Genomic DNA, 26,957 nt, shown 5'->3' on the forward strand with positions numbered 1-26,957 from the left:
TGAACTCTTGGACTCAAGCGATCCTCCTGCCTCAGCCTCCAAAGTAGCTGAGACTACAGGTGCATACCACCATGCCTGACTAATTTTTATTTCATTTTAGTTTTGTAGAGACAGGGTCTCACTATGTTGCCCAGGCTAGTCTTGAACTCCTGGGCTCAAGCAATCCTCTTGCTTCAGCCTCTCGAAGCATTAGGATTATAGGCATGAGTCACCACACTTGGTCATTATTTTTTGCATGACACCTTAAAAATTTTTTTCCTCATATCCATCATCTCGTTCGATTGTTACAGTTACCCTGTGAGGTAGTAATGCCTGCCAATGACAGGCATTACTGTTCATATTTTACAGATAAGAAAACTGAAACTCACTGAGGTTAACTGATTGGCCTAAAGTTGTAGAACTAGACAATAGAGAAGCCAGAAGGGAGACTCGTGTTCTGTCTTGTACTTCAGAGCCCTTTTATGAAAACATCCCACTTGGCCATGCCCATCTTTCCAAATGGAAATAGTTTTCTTTTTTCCTTTCCTGCTTATAACAGTAATACATGCCATCAAAAGACATGTACATGAATTTTAACAGCAGTGTATTTGTAACAGCTGCAAATGGAAACTACCCTAATACCTATTAACAACTGAAAAGAAAGTAAATTGCGGGATAGCCCCACAATGGCCACCACCTCACAAGGACAATGAAGAGTCCATGCCTACATGCAGCAAAGTGAGTGAAGTCCTGAGCAACAGTAGAAGCTAGACACGAACTAATCCATATGACTGCATTTTACTTCCATAACATACAAAACCAGGGATTTGGTCTTTTATCAGACAGGAGTCCATGCTGAGAGAAGTCAGGGCAGTGGTGACACATGTGGGGGAGAATATTGAAAGGCAACATAAGCAACTTTTAGTCCGAGATGTGGCTACACAAGTGTGTTCAGTGAGCGAGATTCTTGGAGCTCTGCATGGCATGTTTATGGCATTTCATGGGCACTTTTTTCCACGGGCATTGATATGGTTTGGCTTTGTCCCCACCCAAATCTCTTCTTGAATTGTAGCTCCCGTAATCCCCATGTGTCATGGGAGGAACCCGGTGAGAGGTAATTGAATCATGGGGGTGGGTTTTTCCGTGCTGTTCTCAAGATAGTGAGTAAGTCTCACGAGAGCTGATGGTTTTATAAAGGGCAGTTCCCCTGCACACACTCTCTTGCTTGTGGCCATGTAAAATGTGACTTTGCTTCTCCTTTGCCTTCTGCCATGAGGCCTCCCTAGCCATGTGGAACTGTGAGTTCATTAAACCTCTTTTTCTTTATAAATTACCCAGTCTCATGTACTTCTTCACAGCAGGATGAAAATAGACTAATACAGGCATCGTATTTTAATAAACAGTTTTAAAGAATTACACATACTCTTACAAGAAATTCAGACAACACTAAAGAATGCAAACATTTTTCAATGAATTTTAGAACTTAACACCAGAGAATGTGAAAGTCTATTCCACAAACCTAAGAAAAATGTATTTGGTTCTATATCAACAGTCACTTAAGGAGAAGAAACAGAAGAGGGAAGGAGAAAAAAATGGGGATGAATTGATTGGAAGAAGGGCAGACTGATGGAGAGGTAGAGTGGCTGGGCCGGGAAGCACTTGGTAACACAAAGGGAGACTTGAAGAATAGAGACTGAGAGACCCAGAAACAGGCTCAAGAAGAGATACCTGCAAACAGAGAGCAACAACAGAAAAGCCAACAGAATGAGGGCCCAGCGGGCTGGAGAGGAAGAAGAACACATCCAGACTCACAGAGCAAGTGAGGTAGAGAAGTGTGTGGACATTGCACCTGACTGTCAACCTGGACTTGTGAGGAGAGGAAATCATTGCTGCCTTTTGAAAGTCAGGGGAGCTTTGCAGTCATGTGAAAACACTGCATTTCCAGTGACTCCATCAGAGCCTGGCGCTTGGGACGTGTTCAGCAAATATTTGTTGAGTGAGTGACTGATGAACAGATGACTGAAAACTCAGGTCCCTCTACCTGCAATGGGAGCTCCACCTCTAGACTTTCTGCTCCTTCCCTGGGGCCCTGGACACTCTGCCCAATGTTGTGGCATCCCAGGAATTTCCCTGCTTGCTGTGGGGAGGATGTTTCACACTGGAAGGTTTTGCAAAATAGGACTGCTTTATCAGAATCCTGTTGCACCGGAGAATGTTCCTGGCTCATTGATGTTTACAATGTGTAACCACTTTTATCAAAGGAATGTTGTTTGTAATGGAATGGTCCTCTCAGATGGGCAGACAAGAAACGGAAGGTCATTTGAGGACCTGCCCCAAGCTGTGTTAAGTTGGAGCTCCAGGTTGCTGTGTGTGATGTTTGGGAGCCTGGCCAGCCCATGAGCAACGCTTCCTCCCTGGAGGAGGTTCCAGCCAGTTTTCAGAGGAATTGCGGTGTTTATATTATCACCTTGGACCTGCAAGGCAAATACCCCTGGAGCTCAGCACTGGTGGGTTGAGAAGCAGCAAGGGCGCCCCATGCCCGGGGTCCAGCAAAGAGGTCAATGCAGCCTGGACAAAATGACACTGGTCCTGACATTCCAGAAAGGAGAGAATAAGGCTTCTTCTGGGGGGTTAAAAAATAGGGAGATGGGTTTATTCGTTTCGTTCTTTGGTGAAAATCCCAGTGCACCTGCTTCTTGGAGCTCTGAACAAAATAGTGCAGATATAGCCCATGTGCCATGGAGGGCTGGAATTCTGCTCTTCTGTGACATCTCTGGTGCTGTGGGGCCAGCTCTGCAGTTCCTGTCTGCAAGAGTTCTTCATGTACCTTGGGGCAGAGAAAGGGACTGAATGGGAGGCAGAGATGGAGGCTGAGGCAGGAAGGGAGGAGGAGTCAAGAGAGGTCACAAGATTCTGTTCTTGTGGGAGGGAAAACTGCCCTGCAGCAGGAGAGGGCTAGGTGCCCCAGCTGTGCCCAAGGATGCTGGTGAGCAGAGAGGAGCAAGTGGGAGAGCAGCTGATGCTGCAGCATACTCTCACTATTGGTTTATCTTCACCAGTCCCCATGGGCCCGTGAAAGGCTGGGCATGCTGGGACATTTCTCCATTTCTCTCCCTCTCTACAACCATTTCCAAATGTCTTAATGATAATGGATAGGATTACGCCTCCCCAAAAGATATGTTCAAGCCCTAACTTCTGGTATCTGTGAATGTGACCTTATTTGAAAATAGCGTCTTTGCAGATGTGAATAAAATGAGATCAGACTGGATTATAAGGGGTCCTAAATCCAGTCACAGTGTCTTTCTAAGAATACCATGTGAAGACAGACACACACAGTGGGAAGAAGACCACATGATGATGGAGGCAGGGGCTACAAGCCAAGGAACAGCAAGCATTGCCAACCACCGCCAAAGCTAGGAAGAGGCAAGGAAGAGATCTCTCCTGGAGTCTTCAGAGGGAGCACGGTTCCACTGACATCTTGAGTTCAGAATTCCAGCCTCCACAACAGTGACAGGATACATTTCTGTTGTTTTAGGCCACCCAGTTTGTGGGACTTTGTTACAGCAGCTCTAGGAAAAGAATACACTGGTGTTTCTCAAAATTTCAAATCCCTCAGGGCCACCCTGTCATTCCCTCCACTCACAGCAAGTAGCCCCTCTTACAAGTCAAGTCCCCTACTTTGCCAAGAAAACTGAAGTCCTCAGAGGGAAGTCCAGGCCCTGCAGTGTCCCATGCTCTCCTCTTTTCCTCCTCCCAGGCTAGTCTGTCCACCTAGGCTAGGGAGTCCATCCCGTCCTGCTTCTCAGAAACCTTATCCCATCACCTTTGACTTTCTCCCTCCCACCCAGACCATTTCCACGTCCAAATGTTCCCCCTAAAAACAAGAACTCCCCTCTACTCATTCCCCTGTAGTTACTGTCCCAGCTCACTCTCCCCCTTCAGAGCCACACTCTCTTGAAAAGTTATCTCCACCAGCTCTGCTTCCTCAGCTCTCGCTCCTCCCACTGTTCTCCATGTGGATTCTGCTCTGAACACTCTTCTGAAGTCACTTTTGTTATGATCACCGGTGACTTCCATGTTGCTAAAACGAATGGTTATTTTCAGTCTTCACCTCACTTGACCTTTCGGCAGCATTGCACACTGTGAAGCCAGGATCTCCTTCCCTTTGCTGGGGTGATGTAACCTTCTCCTGGGTTTTCTCCTATCTCTCAGTGGCTCCTTTCCAGTCTTTTTTCTGGCTCAGCCTCCTCTCCCAGCCATTTCATGTTGTGTTCCCCAGGACTCATTTTCAGCCTGTCTTCTCTGACTATGATACTCTCTTCCCTACTTAATCCCAACCCCTTGTACTCCAAACCTTAAACTTGGACCTCTCCCCTCAGCTCCAAGTCTGCAGATTCAAATAGTTCTTGTCCACCATTCCCTCTCCTTGTGAATGGTACCACCATCCATCCAATCATGCAAACCAGAAACCTGAGAAACCTTGCCACTCTCTCTCTCTCCCTCATCCTCCATGTCCGGCAACATGTCTGGTGGATTTTACCTACTACCATCTCTCACATCCATATTCTCCCCTGAATTCACTTGTATTACTCTTATCCAAGAATTATCACTTCCCACTTGGACTCCAAGAGTCCGGGCATGAGTTCTTGTTTCTTTCTAAATTATTCCTCTTATCATAGTTAGAATGATGATTTCCAATCCCAAATCATGTCACCCCTCACCCTTTTACTCCTCCTCCTCCACCTTCACTATACTCTACCTTCTCTACTTAACACTTTATAATGACTTCCTTAAACTCTTAAAATAAATAAAAAATCCTTAAAATGAGCTGTTAGGTCTCCCTGATTTAGTTCCTATCAAAGTCTCCAGGCTTACCTCCTTCCATGCTCTTCCTCACTCTCTACCTCAGCCACAATGGCTCTCTTCCAGTTCTTTCCATGCATCCCACTTCCTCCTGCCTCCTTTGCATATACTCTCCCCACTCTGCTTTGCCTGGTTAACAGCCTACACAGCTTTCAGATCAGGGCTCAATTTCATGTCCACAGGGAAACCCAACACACCCTCCTGAGTGCTCTCCTTCGGGCACTTACATATGGCAAGTTTACATTTATACTCTTAATTACTGTCTATCTCCTCCAAACCCTTAAGCTCTACGATGTCACAGACTTGCCCAGCACTCAGCACAGTGCCGGGCACAGTGTAGTCACTCAGTAAATATTTGTTGAATGACTAAATAAAAGAAAGTCTTAGGTTGGATTTTGAGGATATAAAGATGAATAAAGCACAGAGCATCCCAGAAAGCACCTTGTAGATTGAGAGTGGGAGGGGACAAGCAGATGAGAGGATGAGTAAACAGACTCAGGGTTTAATAGGGTGATGAGCAGATAACAGAGAGGCTGGCCAGATGCCCCAGTGGAGACAGTGATCAGTGGGCCCAACCTACCTGTCCCTAAGTGAAGCTCAATCCAGGTGTCTATTAACTGATCTGTCAGCCCTCAGGGACCCATAGTCACCAGAGTCCTGAGTGTCCCTAGGATATTACTGCTGTGCATCTGCCACTGCATCCCAGCCATGGCAATGCCAACTTGTGTGACCACAAATCCTGCACAGGCACCATCCTCAGGAACTGGGCCCACCATGGGGCCAGGTTAGAATGCAGTGTTATAAAAGGCCCTGGCTACAATAAGGGCATCGTGCAGAGCACTTTAGTCAGAAGAGTTCCTGGTGCCTTCTGGCCAGTGATCTCATCATATCCTCAGGCCAACCCCAAGAGGCAGCAGAGGGAAATGATTTTTCTCCCCACTAGGCAGCTAAGGAGACAGATCAATAGAGATCACCTTGGCCAAAGAATGAGAATAGCTTTGGAACAGAACTTAGAGAGAACCCAGGGTCCTCTCTGTCAAGTCTACCAGTCAGACCAATCAGCAGAGGAGGCCTCCTCAAGCTTCAGGTCTGCTGTGGTAGGAACCTGCACAGTTTGTTCACTTTGGTGTGGAAGGACATTTCATGGCCCCTTCACACCACTGAATGTTAGATTAGGTGGGCCTTGAGAGATCATGTGATTCAACACCCTCATAAAGAAGGAAACTGAGACCAAAAGATGAACATTTTTACTCTCCTTTTCCTTCCCTGCCATACTGATATCTAGAGGTAGGGCAGAGATTGTTAGCAGTCTACCCAAATCCCTTCTCCCTTTCTTTGCCTCTGTGGTTAGACTACATTTCCCAGCCTCCTGTGCAGTTGGGTGAGCCATGTGACCATGCTCTCTCCAGTGGAATGTAAGAGGAGATGAGGCGCTTCCAGACCGGGCCCACCAAAACCTCCTCTGCTCACACCACCATGTTCTTTTCACCTCTGGCTGACTGGGATGCCAATTCCCAGAGCAACTTTGGAAGCTATACTAAAGTATGGCAGAACCACCATAAAGTGGATTCATAATGTGGATTCTTGTTCCTTTAACAGCCTTAGACACTGATGTTCAGCTCAATAGGCTGTGTGAAGAAGCTGTCCCATTGAGCTGAACATCAGTGTCTAAGGCTGTTAAAGGAACAAGAATCCACATTATGAATCCACTTTATGGTGGTTCTGCCTTAGGAGGAGAAGAAAAAGAGCTGAAATCCATCTACAGCTTTATCAATCCTTCCAAGTTCTCCCTGTGTGTCCCTCTCCTAATCTTCTGGTTAAGCCCTTTCTAGCTGGCAGTTACCCTGAACTCAGTCATTTCTCTTAGAAGGCAGAGAGAAGATTAGAGAGAGATAAGCCTGTGGTACTTAAAGTGGGGTAGGATTGGGGGTGGGAGAGGATTGGTGGGAGGTGGCAGGTACATGTTTACTCCTTGGGTCTTAGTAGAGAAGGCAGATTATCTCATAGGATCCCTGAATCCACACTAGAAGCCTGTAAGGGCCATTCTACCCTTAAACCTTTCTGCTTGCCTGGGAGTGCAACCAGTACTATGTGACATGGTCTCCTTGGAGGGGAGGGAGTGGCAGTGACCAGAACCTCTGAGCACAGTCCTAGTCTGTTGGGGCTTGTCTGGCTGGGTCTGGGCAGCTGTGCAGTCCTGCCTGTTAATGTGAGAGCAGCATCCAGAGAAGTTGAGCTCAGGCCATGGGAGCAAACCAAGTCAGTTTCAGGGGGATTACTGTTTGATACTTTCTTGGAGGGACCTGGAAGTTCTGTGTTAGAGCCCTGGAAAGCTGATTTGTTTAAAAACAAAGCAAAATAAAACCAAATCTTTACTCTTCATTCCCTCATTTAAGGTGAGTTTGTTTATACACAGCCTCCTTTATGTTTTTTTGCCAAATGACTCACTTGTACTGAGTCACCAGAAAGTGGGCCTAGGCCCATCTGCAGCTGCCCTGGACACTACGATCTCATTCTCCTGGAGATGGGTCATGGAGATCTGGAGACAGAGAAACAGAGAAGAGCAGAGAAATGGGATGGAGAGCCCGGCCTGAAAGTGAGGTGCATACTCATATTTTCACGAGCATTTGGTTGTCAGACAGGGGCCCCCAACAGAACTGGCAAGATCCCCAAGGAGCTGCAACATTTGATTCTGTTGCAATACTATTTGTTTCCGTTTGCGAATTATTGCAAACTCTGAATTAGGAGACCAGAATTAATAATATCACATGGTCATTCACAGATCAATCATTTCGTTTTCGGGTCTACCTTCAGAATCTTGAGCAAGATATTTTCCCATTTGAGTCCCTCTTTCTTCACTTAATGAGGAGGCATACAGTCCTAAACTTTAGACATTTTATTATTCATTTACTGGGGAGGGAGAGGTTATGGAAACAAATGGAACTTTATTTACCAAGAAAATTTGTTTACATGAAATCTTTGAATCTTTCCCCATAGGTTTCCATTTAAAATTCTGTGATCTCTGGGCATCATTTGGTTTAATTTGCGATCTGCAGTTCTTTTCCTGATGATGAGTTTGCCCTAGCCTGCCTGAATTCACAGTTTTCTTTTCCCTGCAGCCTGTTTGGGTGTCCTCGCGGTGACATCTCTGCAGAACTCTGGTGTGAGCCAAAGGCAGTGGTCGGATGGGAACGGCCGGCATCCAAGCTTGAGAGGGCGTGGGGGATACTCGGATTCTCGCGTTGGCCGGAGGGTGAGGTGTTAGGTTTGGCAAACATGAGCTCATCACCAGCCCTGGGGCCTGGAGAAGGGTAGGTGGGGGTGGGAGTGGGGGCACTTCAAATCAGTAAGGGCGGTGACAGCGCGGGCTGGGAACCAGGGGACCGTTCCCTTTCTCTCTCCTATCAAAGCACTTGGGATAATCTAGTCTGGTGCTAATCACATTACCCAGGACCTGCTTTTCACCTACTTCTTGTGCGTTTAAGGAGTTGGGAAAGTGGTGCCCGATTCAGAAGACTCTATGCGGAGCATGTGTGTGACAAAAGTTGCAGCACCGTGGCTCCGCTGACCTCATCCCGCTGTCCCGGGCCGGGCCGCTCTCCAGGCGCCGGGCCCCAGCCCCCTTCCTGCCCTCTCCCCGCCCCCGGGCCCGCCGCGCGGGGGCCGGTGATGTCAACTGAGGAGGAGCCGCCCGCCAGCCAGCGACCCGCCCGGGCTAATTAGCATGTAGCGGCGCCGCGGGCCGCCTCCGCCCAGCCAGCCCGGCCCCCGGCCGCCCTCCCGCGGCTCCCGACAACTTTTGAGGCGGGGAGCGCGCTAGCAGCCTCACTCCGCTCACTTCCCCGGCCCCGCGCGGCCCCGCCGCCCGCTGCCCGCTGCCCGCTGCCCTCGCCCCGCGCGCCGGGCATGTGAGCGCGGGCGGGTGCCGTCACCATGGCCTCGCCGCGCGCCTCGCGGTGGCCGCCGCCGCTCCTGCTGCTGTTGCTGCCGCTGCTGCTGCTGCCGCCGGCGGCCCCCGGGACGCGGGACCCGCCGCCTTCCCCGGCTCGCCGCGCGCTGAACCTGGCGCCCGTCGCGGGAGCGGGGCTGGAGCTGCAGCTGGAGCGCCGCCCGGAGCGCGAGCCGCCGCCCACGCCGCCACGGCAGCGCCGCGGGCCCGCGACCCCCGGCCCCAGCTACAGGGCCCCTGAGCCGGGCGCCGCAACACAGCGGGGACCCTCCGGCCGGGCCCCCAGAGGCGGGAGCGCGGGTGAGTGAGAGCCGGGAACCTGGCGCCTGGCCAGCCTGGGCTGGGGGCGTGGGCGCGCCCCGGGCTGCATCCCCAGCCGTAGGCCCCTCCGCGCCGCGCGACCCAGGGTGGGGGCTCCTTGCCCGGCGTTTGCGGGACCCTGAGGGTCGGCGGGTAGGGAGGGACGCTTTCGCAGTTGGCTGGACTGAGGGGTGTGACCATCCCGTTCTCCCCCAACCCTTTGGAAGAAAACTTATTTCCTATGGGGTACCCTGTATCTCTTCCACCCCACTTTAAAAAAAAAATGGAAAGGAAAGGAAAGGGAAAAAGACCCCAAAGCATCTCTCCCACCTCCGATATCTGGCCAGCCGGTCCCCAGTTTCATTTTTTCCGCTATACAGAACTGGCCTCTCCAGGTACAGGGCTCGACTTTCTCATCTAAATAACTGATTTTTAAGGGGTTCTAGGACGGGATATTGTAAAGGACAAAGGATGTACGTAGTTTGAAACAAAACGCTCTACTGGTTCGACTTAAAAGCAAAGGAACACGGTTGGGGTTGCATGGTTGAACCCCTGCAAGGCACAGGCTGATACAGGACCATCCCCGAGCCTCTTCCCTCCCCTTTCCTTTCCCAGTAAACTGTTGCTCCGTGGTAGCCACCGCCTGTCCCACGAAGAGAGAAGGAACTGACCTCTTCTCCCTGCCACCTTTGTATCCAGTTCTTTCTTATGATCTGGAAAAATATGCCACATACTGAGTGGAATTCTAACCATAATACCATTATGACCTTGGGAATGGTGTCTCTTTGAGCTCACTTTCTCCATCTGTGAAATGGAAGTGATGATCCCTGTTCCTTCTAGCCTCCTAGTGATGATGTGACAAAATGAAAGTAAAAATAAATGGAAAGTGCTTTGAACAAAGTCAGCAACGTGGTGGTGTTAGCCTTTGCCTTCCTGTGAGTGACACAGGGCATATGCTCTGTCCGGGCTATTCAAATAAGCTGGGTTGCTTGCAACACTGGACATTGATTTGGAGTTTCCCTGAAAGTTGAGTTTTTTGTCTGCATAATTGACAATTCGTTTAAGTTTCTCATATCATGCAGACTTCCTGGCACGCGAATTAGCTTGCTTCCTCCAACCTAGAGGTGCTTCTTAGAGTTAAATAAGAAAAAGTCTGGATTTTTAAAAATCAAGTTCTCCTGTAAAAACTCAATTTCATATTCAACAGTATTCCCATTATCGCAAAATGCCTTATTTTGTGAATTTTTAAATCACTGGCATAAGATTGAGAAACCGAGGAACAGTAAGAAAAGGAAGAGGAGAGATAAGCTTCTGAAGACTTGTAGGAGACACATCCCGGAGTAACTCTGACTTTAGATTACTTACAGCATACGCTGTTTTGCTAACTTCCACGGGAAGGAATCAAGAACATAAAACAACATATTTCCCGACTTTCTCCAACTGGAAAAGCAACTGAGGAACACTGTGTAGTATTTTGTGAGTTTTTCTAAACAGAAGATAAACTGCAGAGAATTGAGAACATTTCAGAGGAGACACCCAAGAGCCGAAGGCAGATTTCTCTGGGTAGTAGTCAGGCTGTCTTAGCTGAATGGCCCCCATCTTGTTGTTAGGGGATAGGTGGGAGGGACACTGACTTGCAGGGGCCCTGGCTGGATGGGGCAGGCAAATGAGTATCTTTCCTTCTCTTAGGGGTGGGATCTCCAGAGAGAGGTAGGTATTACAGGTATTACAGAGAGATAGGGACAGTGGAGGCTGCTAGCTTAGAGCACTCAGCTGGTAAGAATTGGGGAATTATGGGACCCAAACATCCCTCACAGGTGTGGCAGGTAACACTGCTGGTCTTGGTTTTGTGGCTTTCCCAGTTTGATTCCTTTGCAGAGGTGAGTGATGGAGGCTTCAGGTATATGAGGTACTGGAAGGAATACATGTGAGAGTCCCAGAAAGCAGCGAGAGAGTAGTTGGAATAGTGCACACCTTCTCTTACCTAAGTAGGCTCTCCTGGTGCCCCACAGACACCACCCAAGGAGTGCCTCCTCTTCAGTGGCTCAAAGGCCCAATCTCTGAAGAGATGTTAGAAAGGTGCGATTAGAAGAGATGAAATGAACACCTGTTGAAGCTGCTAGAAGCTACTCATATGGCCAAGGATCTAGGCATGACCTGTGCTTGTTTTTCTGATAGTGGCTCAAACAATGTCATTTAGGGGTAAAAAAGAACACATAAGAAAACCAGTGTTGAGTGATTTCAGTGAGTCTGAGTTTTCTGATAACAAGGATTGGGGGCCTTTTGGATTGGTCCTCATGTATCACTAGATGCTATCACTCATTTCACAAGGCAGCAAGGTCTCAATGCTGAGAGGGCCTCCACAGGTCCTCTAGTCCACACTGTGTCCCATGCAAATGTCTGCCCCTCCAGCACCCCTGACAGATGGTCATCCCGGCTCTCCCTCAGCATTTTTGTGTTTGGGGAGGCACCACGCTACTGCCACTAACAAGCCCTGAGTCTCACAAGTAACGTGCTCCATTTGGTTGTTGGGGAAGCTGCCTGCAGGCCTTTCGTGCCATGGGGATGCTGGTAGTCAGGGCCTGGCCCCTGGGACTTCCAAATACACTGATGTCAGCAGCAAGGGCCACAGATGTCCTTTTCTTCCCTGTGGGCCATTTCCAGCTCTTCTCTTCCTGGCAGAGTTCAACTTCTCATTGCTGGGTAACCGCGTTTGCATTCCATTATGTGGATTGTTTGCCTGTATTAGACTGTAAGTCCCTGGAGAGCAGCTCCCTGTTTATATAGCCATTGTTAAGCTTTAGCGCCCACCCGTCACCCTGCTGGCTGTTCAGCTGATGTTTATTGCTGGTGTTTCAGCCAGTGGTGATAAGATGCTGAGACCTAGAGGTTTTCTTTTTCTGCGTGTGTTTTTCTACCACTCAGGACTTCTGAGCCACAGTTCTAAGCTGAATGCAAAGTTTATATGCCTTAATTTTGTGACCCATATGCTATGCTTTCATTGTGAGATCTGCAGATGAGAGGGAGAGAAGGCTTAAATCATAATGAAAATCAATGCAGAAGGAAAGAACTTTCCCACCCAAAGGGGAAATGACGCTGAGTAGCTGAGCAGCCAGCCCGAGAAATAATAATCTTAGAAAAATGCAGCTCCCTAGAGGAAAGGAAGTGCTTTGAGCTGAGCCCCTTCTGAGCTGTTAAATAGCTGTCGCCTGAATTGCTCTAACTTTGTGGGCCAACTTCGTCATTTAGCTTGGCTGCTGGGAGAACCATTACAAGGTGCAGCGGGCAAGAGGCAGCCCCTCAGGGAAGGGAGAGTGGCTTTCCTCCAGAAGGCAGCTGCCTCACTCCTGGCGGAGGCTCGGGGGTGGTGGTAGTGGGGATTCCTGAGAAGCCTGTTTGCTTTGATGGAGGGTGTCCCAAATAGAAGGGGGGAGGCGGGAGGGGGCAAGGGACTCTCCGTGGTGCATGAGTGTTTAAAAGCCACATCCTTTTTACCTTGCAAGAACCCTTTTATTGCTTTCCTCAGCCTGTGTGCACATGCTGAACTGTTATGTTTTGCCAGAGACCCGAATGGTGTGGACTGAGGGAGACTGAAAGGTATTTGCTGCCCAGCTGGGCAGTTTCTGCATCCTTGTCCTGGAGGCTGGGGAAGGAGCCTGTGCCCTCCTGGTGATCCCTCCTGCCTTCCAGTAGCCCTGCCCAGCTGGCTGAAAACAGTGTTCCTGAAGTTAACTTGTCCTTGTCCAGAGACACTCAGAAAGAAAGCAAAGAACAGATGGCAGTTGTGGTTTTGTTAGCCACTTACTGCCTTCTTCAGTGGCTTCCCTCTGTCTCCAGTGTCCTTTTTGTATGAATGGGAGGTTTCAGCTGCCATAAATGTTCCCTTCCAAGAATCCTGGGGAGGCAACAAGGAAGGAAACTAGTTTTGGGGTCTGACTTTTGACTCCCTGGCCTTTGAGCACCTATGTGTGGTCGGTGCCTTCACACTCCTTGTCCATTTAACCCTCAAAACAAGCCCATGAGGGATGTTATTTGCGTTTTACAGTTCTGGAAACAGTAGCCGGGAGAGGTTAGATCACACCGTAAATGGAGGCAGCAGGATTTAAATAGATTTTGACCAAATCCATGTGCTTGTCCCACAATATCAGGAGGTCTCAGTTTTCTCATCTGTAAAATGGGGTGCCAGTTGTCCTAGATCTCTAAGATCCTCTCCTGCTCATCATCATTCTTCCTCCCTCCCTCCATTCCTTGCTCTTGCTTTTTTGTAGCGATTAGGGGCCAGCATTGGCGTGGGGAAAATATGAGGAGATGGCAGTGGCAATGAGGACACCTATTGAGTAAAAATTTTTTAAAAATGTTGTTTGAAATTGCCTGAGACAAGACCACAAGTCTTTAAAATGACATTTTATATAGAGATTGTAAATTATGCCCTACTCATATGCCAATCCATAGGTTATTGATGCCAGAGGTTGCTGCATTAATTATAAGCCAAGCTGAAATGAATTGGTGACTTTCTTAATGGGCCCTCTCCTGGGAACGTGGAGCAGTGGCTGACATTGTGAGGCAGTTGTTATGAATACCTGCCTAGTAGGAGGTGAGGTGAAATGGTGCTCCATGCAGATGCTGTCAAATTGCTTTCATTTGAACGTCTATGCTCTCTTCTACCCACTCACCATTCATCGGGCATAGACAGAAACAAAGACGTTTCTATCCTGTTTTTCACTCTTCTTTTGTTGGAGTGTGGCAGATGTCTCTGTTTGTGTCACATTGAACTGATTTGTAAATCAAGATATATTTACAGAAGCCTTGCTATGTGGAAGAGCCGTGCCAGGTGATGTTCCCCCAGGGAACATTCAGTCTTGTTGGAGCACACACATCAAGATTGTAAAAAGCAAAATAATGATGCATGAGTGATTCACAGCTGAAGAAATGCCACAGGAAATCATACTGACCAAAGGAATGGTGAAGGTGGAGATGGGCTGCTGCATGCAGACGTGGAGACCACTGGGGGCTGGATAGTCCAGGGAGACTTCAGTGGGAAAGAGGGGAGTTGATTTAATTTTGAAAGTTGACTGGGATGTGGATAGACAGAGAGGTGGAGGATGGGCTGGGCACGATGGCTCACACCTGTAATCCCAGCACTTTGGGAAGCCAAGGCGGGTGGATCACTTGAGGTCAGGAGTTCGAGACCAGCCTGGCCAACATGGTGAAACCCTGTCTCTACTCAAAATACAAAAATTAGCTGGGCATGGTGGCATGTGCCTGTAATCCCAGCTACTCAGGAGGCTGAGGCATGAGAATCGCTTGAACCTGGGAGCCGGAGGTTGCAGTTAGCCGAGAATGTACCACTGCACTCTAGCTTGGGCAACAAAGTGAGATAAAGTGAGACTTCATCTAAAAAAGAAAGAAAAAAAAAGAGAGGTGGTGGATGAATGGCATCCGCAAAATCCCAAATATTGGAAAGCCCAAGACTTTTCAAAATGGAGGTGATCAACAGCCAGTAAGGCTGGAGAAAAGGACTTGAAGAGGCTAGTTAGGCTCCCAAATCAACTAGTCATTGAAGACAAGACTGGAAAGGAGGATTAGACCTGATCGTGGAGGGCTTTAGAGGCCTATTAAGGTGTTTGTTTTCATCCCATCCACACCAAGGAGCCCCTGATGGCTTCTGAACAGGGAAAGCATAATTAGCTTGTTCATTTCTGCTTGGAGCTGGGGCCTCATAGATGCACCACATACATATCTGTCCTCACTACAGCCCCGTAGTTGTTTAAGAGACACTGGAATGCTGGTGGGCATCGTATTGATGTGTTGGGAGGAAAGACTGAGGACAGAGCATGGGTTAGAGTGGAGGTAGTGGAAATTGAAAGGGAGAGATGCAAGGGCCACTTAAAAGAGTAAGGCTGGAATACTAGACTGCCTGGCCACGGGGATGACGGGACAGAATGGAGAGGAGCTCTTTGCTGTTAAAGGGGCTCCTTCAGTTTCAGCCTTTCGGTGTAAAGACTGAATGTCCCCTTGGAAGTATTCTGTGGATGGTTGAGAATGTGGAACTGAACTAGAGGGAGGCCAGGGCCACATTCAGCCCTGAGGGGCAGTAGTTAAAGCCACAGAGGAAGAGGAAATCAGCTCCAGTCAGGTGGAGAACATCCAGTGTGGATGGTGGGGAGGAAGGGATGCCAGCCCAGCATGAGGGCGCAATGAGAGGTGGGGGTGGCTTGCAGGTTGGCTGTGGATTGGCAGATAATCTGAATGTAGCATGGTTTATGCATCATATGTGGAGGTCTGTGATGGTCCATATAAGTTAACATATTTCTGCTTTCTACCTTGACTTGTCCTCTCACCTGGAAACTATCCAAGTTAAAAGGCAGAGGGAGACTGGGGAGAATGAGGTCTGGGGAAAGGCCACTGGCCTCCATTCTGAGCTGTTTAGTGGGACTCCTAAAAGTGCAGGAAGAAGCCTGCCTACCGTATGATAGGCATGGAAGGCCTGTCTGTGGCAAAGTTTGATGGTGAAATAAAAGAGGAAAATCAGAGAGAATCAGAATCCTTGATTCTCATCCCCTCACCCTGTGTCAACTCCTGCCTCTTCCCATGTCGGGAGTTAGCAACACCATGCACCTAGTTCCTTAAGCTAGAAGCCTAGAAGTCACCCTCCATTCCTCTCCTTTCCTCACCCACTACCGTGATTCTTTTTTGGCAACTCAAGGTGATTCTGTTTCCAGAATACATGGTGAATCTGCTCTCCTCCCCACTGCTCTTTTCTGTTGTCTGCATCCACTTATGCTCTCTCTCTAATCTGTACTCACAGAAGCCAGAGTGATCGTCTTAAAATGTAACTCAGGTCACCTTACTCGGAGGCTTAATACCCTCAAAGAGCTTTGCATTGTACTTAGAATAAAATCCAGACCCCCTAAGTTGGAATATGAGGCCTGCAGGATCTGACTGGCCACCTCTCTCACCCTCTCTTGCTCTGCTCCCCACTTACACCAGACAGTTGTTAATACATGCCAAACTCATTCCTGTCTTGGAGACTTGGCACATGGAGTCCCCCTGCCTATAGCAGTGAGAGCCTTCCAGGCAGGGGGAGCAGCCAGGGCAGATGATCTAAGGCAGGACCCAGCTTGCCTTGTCGCAGGATTGGCAAGAAGGAAGGCCAGGGTGTCTGGGTCACCCAGGGCCGTGAGAACCATGGTAAGGAGGTCGATTTTCCTCTAGGTGCTGTGGAGGGTCCTGCAGCAGGGTCTGCACCACCACATGGTATGGGGCTCTGGTTGCAAGGTCCTTAAGGAGCTGGAAAGACCATCTGCAAAGTCTACAGAGGCTATTAAAAATGGACAGTTTCCTTTTGCTTAATATTTTAGCTCTGAGGTACTCGAACTTCATTCTAGTTTTTGTGTCATGTAAATGTTTTTGAGGAAAGCTCACAGGTCAGATGGCATGGCAGGCAGGCAAGACTGCATTCCCAATTCCTGGGATGTCTCAGGGAACTCGAGGGAGGATCTGACCTCACTGAAGACCCTGAATAACAGGAGCCCCCATCTATCTGTGCAGAGAAGGTGCTGAAGGCAAAGAAATGGATTTGATAAGTTGACAAGTTTCTTCTTAATGTCTCTGATAGGCTGGGAAATGAAGATGGGGGAGGAAGAAAAGTGACAAGAAGAGGGCAGAGGCCAAGGTCAAGCTCTTCAGGTGGCCCTGCAGTTCCACCTTGGAACTGAAGAATCAAATTGGAGGAAGGAGTAGCAAGAGTCAGGAGAGAGACGCCTGCTTGTCATCTGGGGGGATGTTCCTCGTGCAGGGCTGTGACTAGTGATTATCATATGTTGGGCTAGAATTGAAAACCACTCCATTTTCCTTTTCTGGGTGGTAGGAGATGGAAACAGCTTTAACCTGGGGACGGGTTTCACTCCTGCCGCCTCCCTGGCCACCAGGACCTTTATTATGGCCATGTGGTGAGACTTTTTCAGGGATCATCTTTTGCCAGGGTGTGGACGAGAGCCCTGCTGGTGTTGCAGTCACAGGCCACAGAGGTCCCGGCTTGGAAGGGTCAGACAGTCTCAATTCAAACCCTAGCAGTGCCACTTGCCAGCTGTAGGACTGTGGTAGGTTATTTAGCCTCTCTGTGCGGTCAGTTTGTCATCTGTCAAATGGGCTATTAATAGAAAGAGGCCTGCTCGGAATGGAGAAGTGCAGTATAACACCTCTAAAGCAGACGGCTTGATGCCTGGGCAAGAGAGCTCTAGAAATGCTAGCAATGGTGATGCTACTGAAACCAGTGCCCATTTACACTGGTCATTGTGTTGACAGCAACCCCCTCACCGCACCTTGCCTTCCAGGCATTTTACTGGACAGCAGGCAAGCTCCCTGCCTAGGGTTCAAGTCCATGTTTCAAAGACCTCTGTTACCTGGTCTTCCCCTCGTTGGACCCCTGCCAACCTCACCCCTTGGTATCCCTAGAACTCTCTCTTGCTTCTTAGCCTTAAACATGGAGAGGAAAGAGCCAACTTGCATGATTTGAAGTCAGAAAAACCAAGTGCAACAGCCCTCACCTAAGGTCATCTGAGGAGACCAGATGAACACATAGAAAGCTATCAGGATTGAATAAAAGCAGTATGCCAGGTGTGACCACAAAATAAGAAGCCTTTGAAAATCAGTCACACTTGGACCTCTGTGGTCGATGAGTATTCTTCAAATCAGAACCTTTGGGGGTTATCAATACGTGCTTCACAAGTGTTTGAAGGAGTTGAGAGCCACCCTCAGAGTGTGTGTGAGCCACACGAGCAACTCCCTGGTGTTTCTTGCAGCAAACCTCCTGGATTGAAAATGGGGTTGCGGATCTCCATCTACTGCATCTTTCATCAGATCGTCTTTGAAGTTTTGTGTTTCCAAAATAATCCAACATCATTATCAAGGGATGGAAATGTATCATTATTCAGGAAACTCAAGAGAATAATATTCTGCAGGCTCTATTGAAAACTAGCCAATTGGGTCGGGCACAGTGGCTCACACTTGTAAACCCAGCACTTTGGGAGCTGAGGCAGGAGAATTGCTTGAGGCCAGGCATTCAAGACCAGCCTAGGCAACATAGTGAGACCTCATCTGTATAATTAAAATATATATATGTGTGTGTGTGTGTGTGTGTGTGTGTGTGTGTGAGCAATAACAGTGTTGATGGAATAAGTATTGTCTTATTGGGACCTCTTTGAAGAGGACCATACCCACTTGGGTAGGGGAATTCTTGTGGTTTGTTAGGAATTATTTCTAGTACAGTCATGCTTTATGGTAATGGAGTGCTACTGGCTGTAGCTGCTGTTAGAGTTGGGGAGAGATGCGTGGAGCTCTGGCGGGGGTTGGAGGACCTGTGCTTAACCCCTTCTGTTTTCTGCCTCTGTGGCATTGGATAGCTGCCTAATGTCCCTAGGCCTTAATTTCCTCATATTAAAAATGAGGATAATAAAGACTTTCCTGCTTCTAACAAGATTTTTGAGGAGGAGCAAATATAATTATGACTGTGAAAGCACTTACTGGACAGAGCAATGTTTTAGTTGTGATATAGTGAACTGGCTATGACCTTGGGCAAGTCATTTAACTTCTGTACCTGCTTCCGTATCTGTAAAATGGAGACGATAACTGTTTTGTTGACTTCAGTGTTGTTGGAAGGATGAATGGAACTGATCCACATGGACACGCTTTGCAAACATGCGTGTGCTGTGTACATGTTAGTCATGAATGCTTCCTGGGAACACATCAGGCGTTATGTCTCTAAGAGAGTCAGGCATCAGGAAGAGGTAGATGTGGAAGGATGAGTGGAAAATTGGAGAGGAGTTGGAGAAAGGGAGAACGTTTCTGGGAAATCTCAATAGCCTTTTCAGTTGTTCGTCTCTGTCCTGTCATCTGTCTGTGATTGCCATGGCTAACGCTTTGCCACCTCTTCTGCCTCCCACCAGGTGGGATGTCCTTCACAGCTCTACCCTTGACCTTCTGCCTCCCCCTCAGTTCAGTGAATATTTACGGAGCACCTGCTATGAGCCACAGTCTCTCATAAGAGACCTAGGATTGCGAGAGAATAAGCTAGAATTGTGTAACAAGATAAAATAGTCCAGAGGGAGAGAGTTGTTTCTGGGGAATACTTCTTGGAAGGGGTGATCTCTGAGCTGATTTTGCCAGGAGGCCAAGGGGAAGGAAGTAGGACAGTCTAGGTAGAGAGAACTGCGGGACAAAGGCTTGGAAAGAAAACACAGTGTGGCTTCCCCTGTTTTCTCTGAGTGAGTGCTTCCAACTACAATCCAGTTCTGTGCCTTCAGCCATCTGCCAGCATTCACACAGGTTTAGTGAGCTTCACTTTAAACCAACAGGTAACAGTTATAAACACAAACACATTATCTCTTCCTCCTCCAAAACCTGACCTCCCTTTGCTTGCTAATGGTCCCACTAATCTCCCAATAATGCACTCAAACCATCATCTTCGTCTCTTGCCACCTTTTCTTACTTGCATGAAATCAGCATGGACTCCTCTCTCTCCCTTCCTCCCAGCCCTGCTTCCTCCCTTTCTTCTAAATCTATCAGAGCACTGAATTCCATTTGGACAGTGAGTTACATAGGACATCAAGATGTCCTATCCCTGTTTGTGTCAGGAAATTGCAGTTTGGATCCCAGTGTCCTTAGTGAGACATCCCCGAAGCCCACAAGGAGGAAGCCTAGCTCTGTCCTTTCTGGCTTTTGCTTTCAGTACATGTTAGCCTTTCTCTGGAGCTCTCAGTTTTGCTCTTTCTTATTTCATTCTTTCTCTATTCTGTATTTTTTTAAACTGGATTTTCATTGCAGTCAGACGGACCTGGGTTTGGATCCAGTTTTACTATTTGCTGTGTAACCTTGGACAAATTACTTAATCTCACTACACCTCAGTTTCCTTATCAGAAAAGCAGGGATAATAACGGGAGGACCTCATAAGGCTGACGGGAGGACCTCATAAGGCTGTCGTGAGGATGGATTGAGACAGTCTACGTGAAATGCTGAGCACAGTGGCTGGCATGGAGTGGATGCTACCTATGTTTTGGCTGCAATATAACCATAATAATCATTATTATTGTCCTGTCCTGGTATGTCTTTTGAAAAAATTCCGTAACTTTCTTTCTTTTTGTCTTATTTCTCTTTTCAGCTCCCTTCCTTTCTTCCTCTTTCTCTGTTTTATCTTTCTTAACTGGCTATGGTATACAACTGATTTTTTAAAATACTGGTTATATTTGAATAGAATGTCAGGTTTCCCAATCTTGATTTACAAAACGCATTAGCAGACTTTACATTTCTCTCTTAACTAGATTTTAGCTTCTCCCCTCAGAGGCCCTGGAGCTCCCTCCCATCAGCCAGCGCAGGCCTCAGAGCCCTTCGTGCTGAAACATCACTCCACGGCTCCATTTTCTAGCAGTCGTCAATGCTCCAGACAAATTATGTTTCTATGATTTCCTCAGAGTCCTGGGCCGCTTCACAGAGGTCTGTCGAGTAAATTAACTGCAGAGCTTCTGAAAGTCAGCCGCCAGCTGTGTGGACACCGGGGCCCGGGCCCGGGCCGGGCTGCCCAGTGCGCACACCCCCGGGAGCAGGCCCGTTTCCTCCCGCCCCTCCTGCGCCCGCCTCTCCCCCCTCTTCCTCCTCGGAACCAGGATGTTTTTCCTTGCCTTTTTATTGTTTCGCTAACCTGGCAGGTCTCCTTTGGTGGAGCCCTGCCACCCAGCTTCCTCTCTGGGTGTGATCGAATGTGACGGTGACAACACAGGAGACCCGGAGGCCCGCACCACCCCGCTGGCACCCTTGGCCTTCGCGTCCAGAGGGGACTGGGAGCTACCGGCTTCAACTTCTTTCTGGAAACTCCCCCTTTACCGAAGAGCCTCCTCTTCAGCCACTGTGCTGGATGTTTATTTGTCAAAGGATGAGAGGGGCAAAGAAAATGGAGGCAGCAAGGAAGGTGCCTCCAGAAACAAGGTAGACCCCCTTTCCTCCCTGCAGAAAGCCTTTTTGTTCACTTATTTAACCAACTGGGAATCTTCTGACCTTTGACCCTAGGACTTTTCCTCAAGGCCTTGAAAAAAAAAAAAAACCTATAGAATTCTTTTTAAAGCAAAGAGCTTGAGGTCACTCCAAGGTCCTTCATCTTTCACTCCTGCTGGGACAGGCTGCATCCCTCCATGCCCGAGGCCACCTCAGAGCCAGTTCTATTTCTGGAAGGCTGACCCTGACTTGGGAGCTCCAGGCCAGGCCTCCCCTGGGTCTGGGTTCAGTCCAGCAGACGTCTGTCACCCGGAGAAAATGCTCAGCTCAACAACAGCCCACCCCTCACAGGGAGGGGAGATAGATTTTACTTTCTTCATTGCTAGAGCGCTTGCAGGGGAAGCGTTTTAAAAATCTGATCATCAAATCTCAAGTCCAGCACTTTCCAACATGCTTGATTTTTCTTAGGGCTGCTTCTTTCAGGGCAAGAACAAGGAAGGAAACGAAACTCCCCGAGAGCCCTGGACAGTCCAGATCGAGGGCTTAGTCTTTTGTTCGCACAAACTCATTTGGCTTCTAAACGTCCTCCGCCCAAAATCATTACATCCGCAGCAGCATTTCAAAACACAGCCCAGAGTGGCCTCGCTGAGTGGGCGGCTGCTTTTCTGGGGAGGCCGCAGCCACCTTCCCACAGGCCCCCAAGGTTCTTGCATGTCCCAGAAATATCCCACTGCTGGCCACCAGCCTGAAATCCCCCTCATCCAGAGGACCCTTGGGGGAAGGTATGAGGCAAAGAGGGCCTGCAGGGGAAGGGCCCCTGCTAGTTGAAGGGGACTGGGACTGGCAGCCGTGGAAGGGAGGATGAGTTTCTAGTCCTAGCCTTGCCCCTTCCAAACTCCCAGGCACAGTCTCAGTCTCTACCCCTGGGGGGCCCCTTCTCACACCCCAGAAGCATCACAGGGACTTATTAACATGGTCCAGCTCTCCTGGAACTCCTTGAGGTAGATTCTATACCTGATTCATCCTTGTAACCCTCACAGTGTCTTGCTTATGGTTGGTGCTCAGTAAATACATACTTTTTGTTTTTTTTTTTGAGACAGAGTCTTGCTCTGTCACCCAGGCTGGAGTGCAGTGGCATGATCTCGGCTCACTGAAACCTCCGCCTCCCAGGTTCAAGCGATTCTTGTACCTCAGCCTCCTGAGTAGCTGAGATTACAGACGCGTGCCATCATGCCCAGCTAATTTTTGTATTTTTAGTACAGACAGGGTTTTGCCATGTTGGCCAGGCTGGTCTCAAACTCCTAACCTCAAGTGATCCACGCACTTCGGCCTCCCAAATTGCTGGGTTTACAGGCATGAGCCACTGCACTTGGCCTATTAAATACATACATTTCTTATTGTAGTAAACTATGCGCAACATAAAATTTACCATTTTAACCACTTTTAAGTATACAGTTCAGTGGCATTGAGTACAATCACAATGTTGTTGCAATCATCGTCACCATCTGTTTACTGACATTTTTCATCATCCCAAATAGAAACTCATTAAATAATAACTTCCTGTTCCTCCATGCTTCCAGCCCCTGATAACCTTTATTCCGCTTTCTGTCTCTGTGATTTTGCCTATTCTTTTTTTTTTTTTTTTGTGAGCCAAAGATTTATTTCTTCACTTCTTGCATTTGAAATACTCTTCGATGACATCCTTGGCCTGAGACTCCTTGCCATAGTCCTTAACTACTACACAACTGCAACCAACCACTTTACGGGGTTTCCCCTCTCTGTCAATTTTACAGAGGCCTACCCATTCTCCTAGTTTCTTGTTGTCATCAACCTTAATTAGGTTGATTTGGTGTTCAGCACAAAGGGCCTCCACCAACTTGACATACATAGGCTCATCACAGTTGGATGCAAGCACACAAAGATGGGCTTGGCGCTTGTCTAAGGCTTTGGCAGCTTCGCGAATTCCACGTGCTAGGCCATCGTGGATGAGGGCGGTCTTCAGCACCTCTTGTGAAGCAGTATTAACGTCCATTACACCTCCAGCAGCAATGCCTTCCTCGGCCATGGCGGTGGGTTATGGGTGAAGCTGAATCTTGAACACACCCAAGCCTCTGCCTCCGCGCGACTCGGCGGCGGCAGGAAAAAAAAACGATTTTGCCTATTCTTGATACCTCATGAAAGTGGAATCATGTAATATTTGTCCTTTTGTGGCTGGCTTATTTCACTAACCATCATGTTTTTAGGGTTTACCCATGTCGTAGCATGTGTTAGTTAGAATTTCCCTCATTTTGAAGGCTGAATAATATCCCATTGTACATATATACCACATTTTGTTTATCCTTTCATCTACTGATAGACAGCTGGATTGCTTTCATCTTTTAGCTGTTGTGAATAATGCTGCTATGAAAATGGGTGCATAAGTGTCTGAGTTCCTGCTTTCAGTTCTTTTGGATATAGACCAAAAGTGGGATTGCTGGATGAACTCATAACTCTTCAGGTTTTGAGGAACCACCATACTGTTTTCCACAGTGACTGCACCATCTTACATTCGCACCAGCACTGCGGGAGTGTTCTGAGTTCTCCATATCCTCGCCAGCATTTCTTCTCCATTCTTCTTTTTTGATAATAGCCTTCCTAATGGGTATGAAAGTAAATATTTTTTGAATTTATAAATGCTACTCATTGGTGTTTTGCAGATTTGAAACTGTTACTATCCCTCTTGGACCTCAGTCCTGTGAAGGTCAGGTTAGTTGGTTGCTGTGGTCCCTAAGGGTAGTGGTCACCTTTGGAAAGGGATGGGGGCACCAGAGACAATCCAGGTAACTTTGGCCAGAATGAAGGATGTAAAGCAGTATGGATGCTAGTCAGTAGAGCTTGCCACATGCCAGAAATCAGTTTAGCAAGAGCTTCTCTCTGCTCAATCTTCACTGGTTTTCATTTGAAAGTGGTCAGTTAGGAAAGACACTGGAATGAAGGAGCTGGGCTCTAGTCTTTGCTCTGCCACCTATTTTCTGGGTTAACCTGGGCAGCTGACTTCTGTACTGAGCCTCAGTCTCCACTTCTGTAAAATAGGGCAAGAATTACCCTCCTGCCTGCCCTCAGAGGGTCAGAATCTAAAGGGATAATTTAGGCCATGATATTATCCTGTGAAAAGTGCTTTGTCGATTGTAAAATGCATGGGAATTTTTTTCTTAATTTGATCTGTGGGAAGAGAAGCACATTCATTCTCCTGGAAAGGACCTGTGAACAGTGCTCTGCCCCTCTTCGGTCTGTGGCCGTCCATCATACTCAAAGGGGAATTTTAAAGGAGGGTGCTAAAAGTCCTTTAAAAAAAAAAAAAAAGTCTGTTTTCTCCCTTCCCTGTGTGAACAATTAAATTTTAGGAAAATGTTTTAAAATGACAAAGAAACCCCCTCTTATAGATGTAAGGATCCATTGCTGGTATCTAAGACAATGTTATATTTTCATTTGAATGTGGTCCACCAATCCCCAAATTGAGGATCCCAGGAATGCTCTACCGGGGAGGCAGGAACGGGCAATTCCACAGCTGGGCATCAGTGTCTTACTGTTCTGGAACCGCTCCCTTTTGAGCAATATGACCTTCATCTTTCTTCTACCAGGCGACACCCTAGAAAGGCCTAGGGACTTTCTGCAGGGCTGGTCTCACTGCCTTCCTCTTCACTGGCTCCTGCCTTTAATTTCATCCTATCCTTCCCTTGTCATCTGTGTCTCTGTCACTGGCTCTTCTCCTGTCTCTACGTTCAAGTTTTCCCGGGAATCAGTCCTTGATCCTTGGTTTTTCCCTTCGTATGTCATATCCTGTCCTTTCTCCTAATCAACAGTCCCGAATCTTTAACTGTCTGCCAGACATTTTCCCTTGAAAGTTGTAACATCACCCCAAATGTCACATATCAAAAACAGACTTTTCTTGTTCCTCAAGCTCATTCTTCATTATGGCTCCACTCTTTCTCTCTTATTCTTTTCGTTATGCATAAAAATCCTCTCTGAGTTAGAAGCTGATCTAGAAGTCCTCTTGCTCAGTCTTCCAGCTAATAATGTGCAGCTGTTGTCAAATCAAGTCTGTCTGATTCCAAAGCCCATGTGATAGGCACCATTTCATTCCTCTTAGAGAGAAACAAGGTCAGCACAGTTGTGTTTCAAGCTGCAGTTTGGCTTTTTGTGGGGGACTTTTTTTTTTTTTTTTGGCTCTGCTCTTCTGGCCAGTGTCTTAAAGCCTCATGGAATAAGCTGGAGTGTTATGGAATGAGCCCTAGGTTCAGACTGTGTCTGTACTACTATTGAGTGCATGACCTGGAACAATCACTTAATCTTTCTGACCCTCAGTTTCCCCATGTGCCGTATGAGGATAATAATACCCGCTTGACAGGGTATTAATGAGATAATGCATGTGAAAATGTTTAGCACGTGGTAAGCCCTAAATAGATGTTAGTGAAATCTGAATCCAAATGGAGGGAAAAGGAAATAAAGGGCTTGTTCTTCAACTATGTGCCCCAGAAGCTTGTAGCTGGCAGCGCTTGTCATTTGGCCCGCTGCGGGGGTTGATGCTGAGGTGTGGGGGTGGGGTGGACCCTCCAGGAGGAAATTACCTCTTTGGATAACACAGCACACTCCCTGTATGCTCCTACTCACTCCACTGCTCAGAAACAATGCAAATTGAAAAGCCCCAAATCACTGGCAGGGAGTGGGGGGTGGCAAGGAGTTGACTCTGTAGCAGCTGCTAATTAGGAAACCCTATTCTTGGGCTATGCTAGCATGCCTGATGATGCTGGTTCACAAACAGATATTTTGGAACATTAAGACGCTACAGAAGTGGAAGTTGTCCTTTAGAAGGAAAAAAAAAAAAAAAACAGGCAAAGCAAGCAATAAAACGCTCTTGTTAATTTAATCTCCATTCATGGTACAAGGGAAAGTTATGGCCCAGCACAGGGGGCTAAGTACAGAGGGAAGGATGGTATTTTCAGCTCAAAAGATACCTGAGAAATGGGATGTCGAATCTCTAATATGAGGAGGGTTGGTGTGAATGGGGTTGGAATGATCATCTCTGACCATCTGCGAAGCTGGCCTGGGTGAGGTGCACAGCACCAGCCTACTGAGCCTCCAGGGTTCCCCCTCCCATCCCATGAATGTCTGAGGGGGCACAGCCTCTTCTCCTTCCTCCTGACTTCACTGGGCCCAGGCTCTGAAGCTTGAGGTATCCCATCTCCTTTCCTCCGGGCCATTTCTCTTCTCCACCAATAACAAGAGCAGGTTCTTTGACAGCTCGCCCCCCATGTGGCAGGTTTATTCCAAATTACTCTCCTACTCAGGGTGTACACAGGTGCTGAATAGGAAGCCATGTCCTAAACAGAATTCATCCATAGTGGCCCTGATGAACTCAGGGCTTCAGAAAGGATCAATCATTGGACTTCAGTACATATTTTAGCATTTGAGCCATTGTCCCCACTGAGATGCCACCTGGAATCGTATAAAGCGCTTGGATGTTCACAGTCAAACAAGACCTCCAGTGGCAGTAGGGGTGGGCTGGGGGTGTTGCCTGCTCCAGCTGTGTGGTTTATTAATCCCTTTCCAAGGAAGAGTTAGTAGGCAATAAGAGAGATAGAGGGGTACCCGGAGTTCAGTAGACCGTGGGATATTGTTCTTTTGGGGTACCAGGCCAGTGACTTCAAGAGCTTGCTGTGCTGGAGGTGGTCCCAGGTCTCACCCTCTGCGCCCTAAGCTCTCCCGATACCTCCTAGGAGAGGTGTCGTGGAGTGGAATTCAGCGAGGCCCAAACTGTTCCTGCAGCCATTTGTCTAGCCTCAGTGCTTTTGTCAGAGTGGACGCACAGCTTCCAAGAGGGCTTGGGAGCCTGGGGCCGCTC

General features: G+C 48.0%; 2 protein-coding genes across 5 annotated transcripts in view; one reads left to right on the plus strand and one right to left on the minus strand.

Moving 5' to 3' along the window:
• Positions 1-8,660: 8,660 nt before the first annotated feature.
• HEG1 (heart development protein with EGF like domains 1) overlaps positions 8,661-26,957 on the plus strand; it is a 90,332-nt gene continuing 72,035 nt past the window's right edge. For all 4 annotated transcript variants that reach the window (XM_032149948.2, XM_058437405.1, XM_058437404.1 and 1 more), the window contains exon 1: positions 8,661-9,091. In XM_032149948.2, the coding sequence (XP_032005839.1) occupies positions 8,776-9,091 (316 nt within the window). In that variant the 5' untranslated portion in view covers positions 8,661-8,775. The remainder of the gene's footprint in view (positions 9,092-26,957) is intronic.
• On the minus strand, positions 22,703-23,221 carry LOC116466839 (small ribosomal subunit protein eS12-like). Its single transcript, XM_032755039.2, has one exon. It carries the CDS (start codon positions 23,139-23,141, stop codon positions 22,743-22,745), a length of 399 nt encoding a protein of 132 aa, XP_032610930.1. The 5' UTR covers positions 23,142-23,221; the 3' UTR covers positions 22,703-22,742.

Source organism: Hylobates moloch, unplaced genomic scaffold (assembly GCF_009828535.3).
Source record: "Hylobates moloch isolate HMO894 unplaced genomic scaffold, HMol_V3 SCAFFOLD_4, whole genome shotgun sequence".
NCBI classification, from domain to species: Eukaryota; Metazoa; Chordata; class Mammalia; order Primates; family Hylobatidae; genus Hylobates; species Hylobates moloch.

Bases quoted from the DNA above. Each gene is read 5' to 3' on its own strand.
- LOC116466839 (XM_032755039.2), bottom strand. From the start codon at position 23,141: ATGGCCGAGGAAGGCATTGCTGCTGGAGGTGTAATGGACGTTAATACT.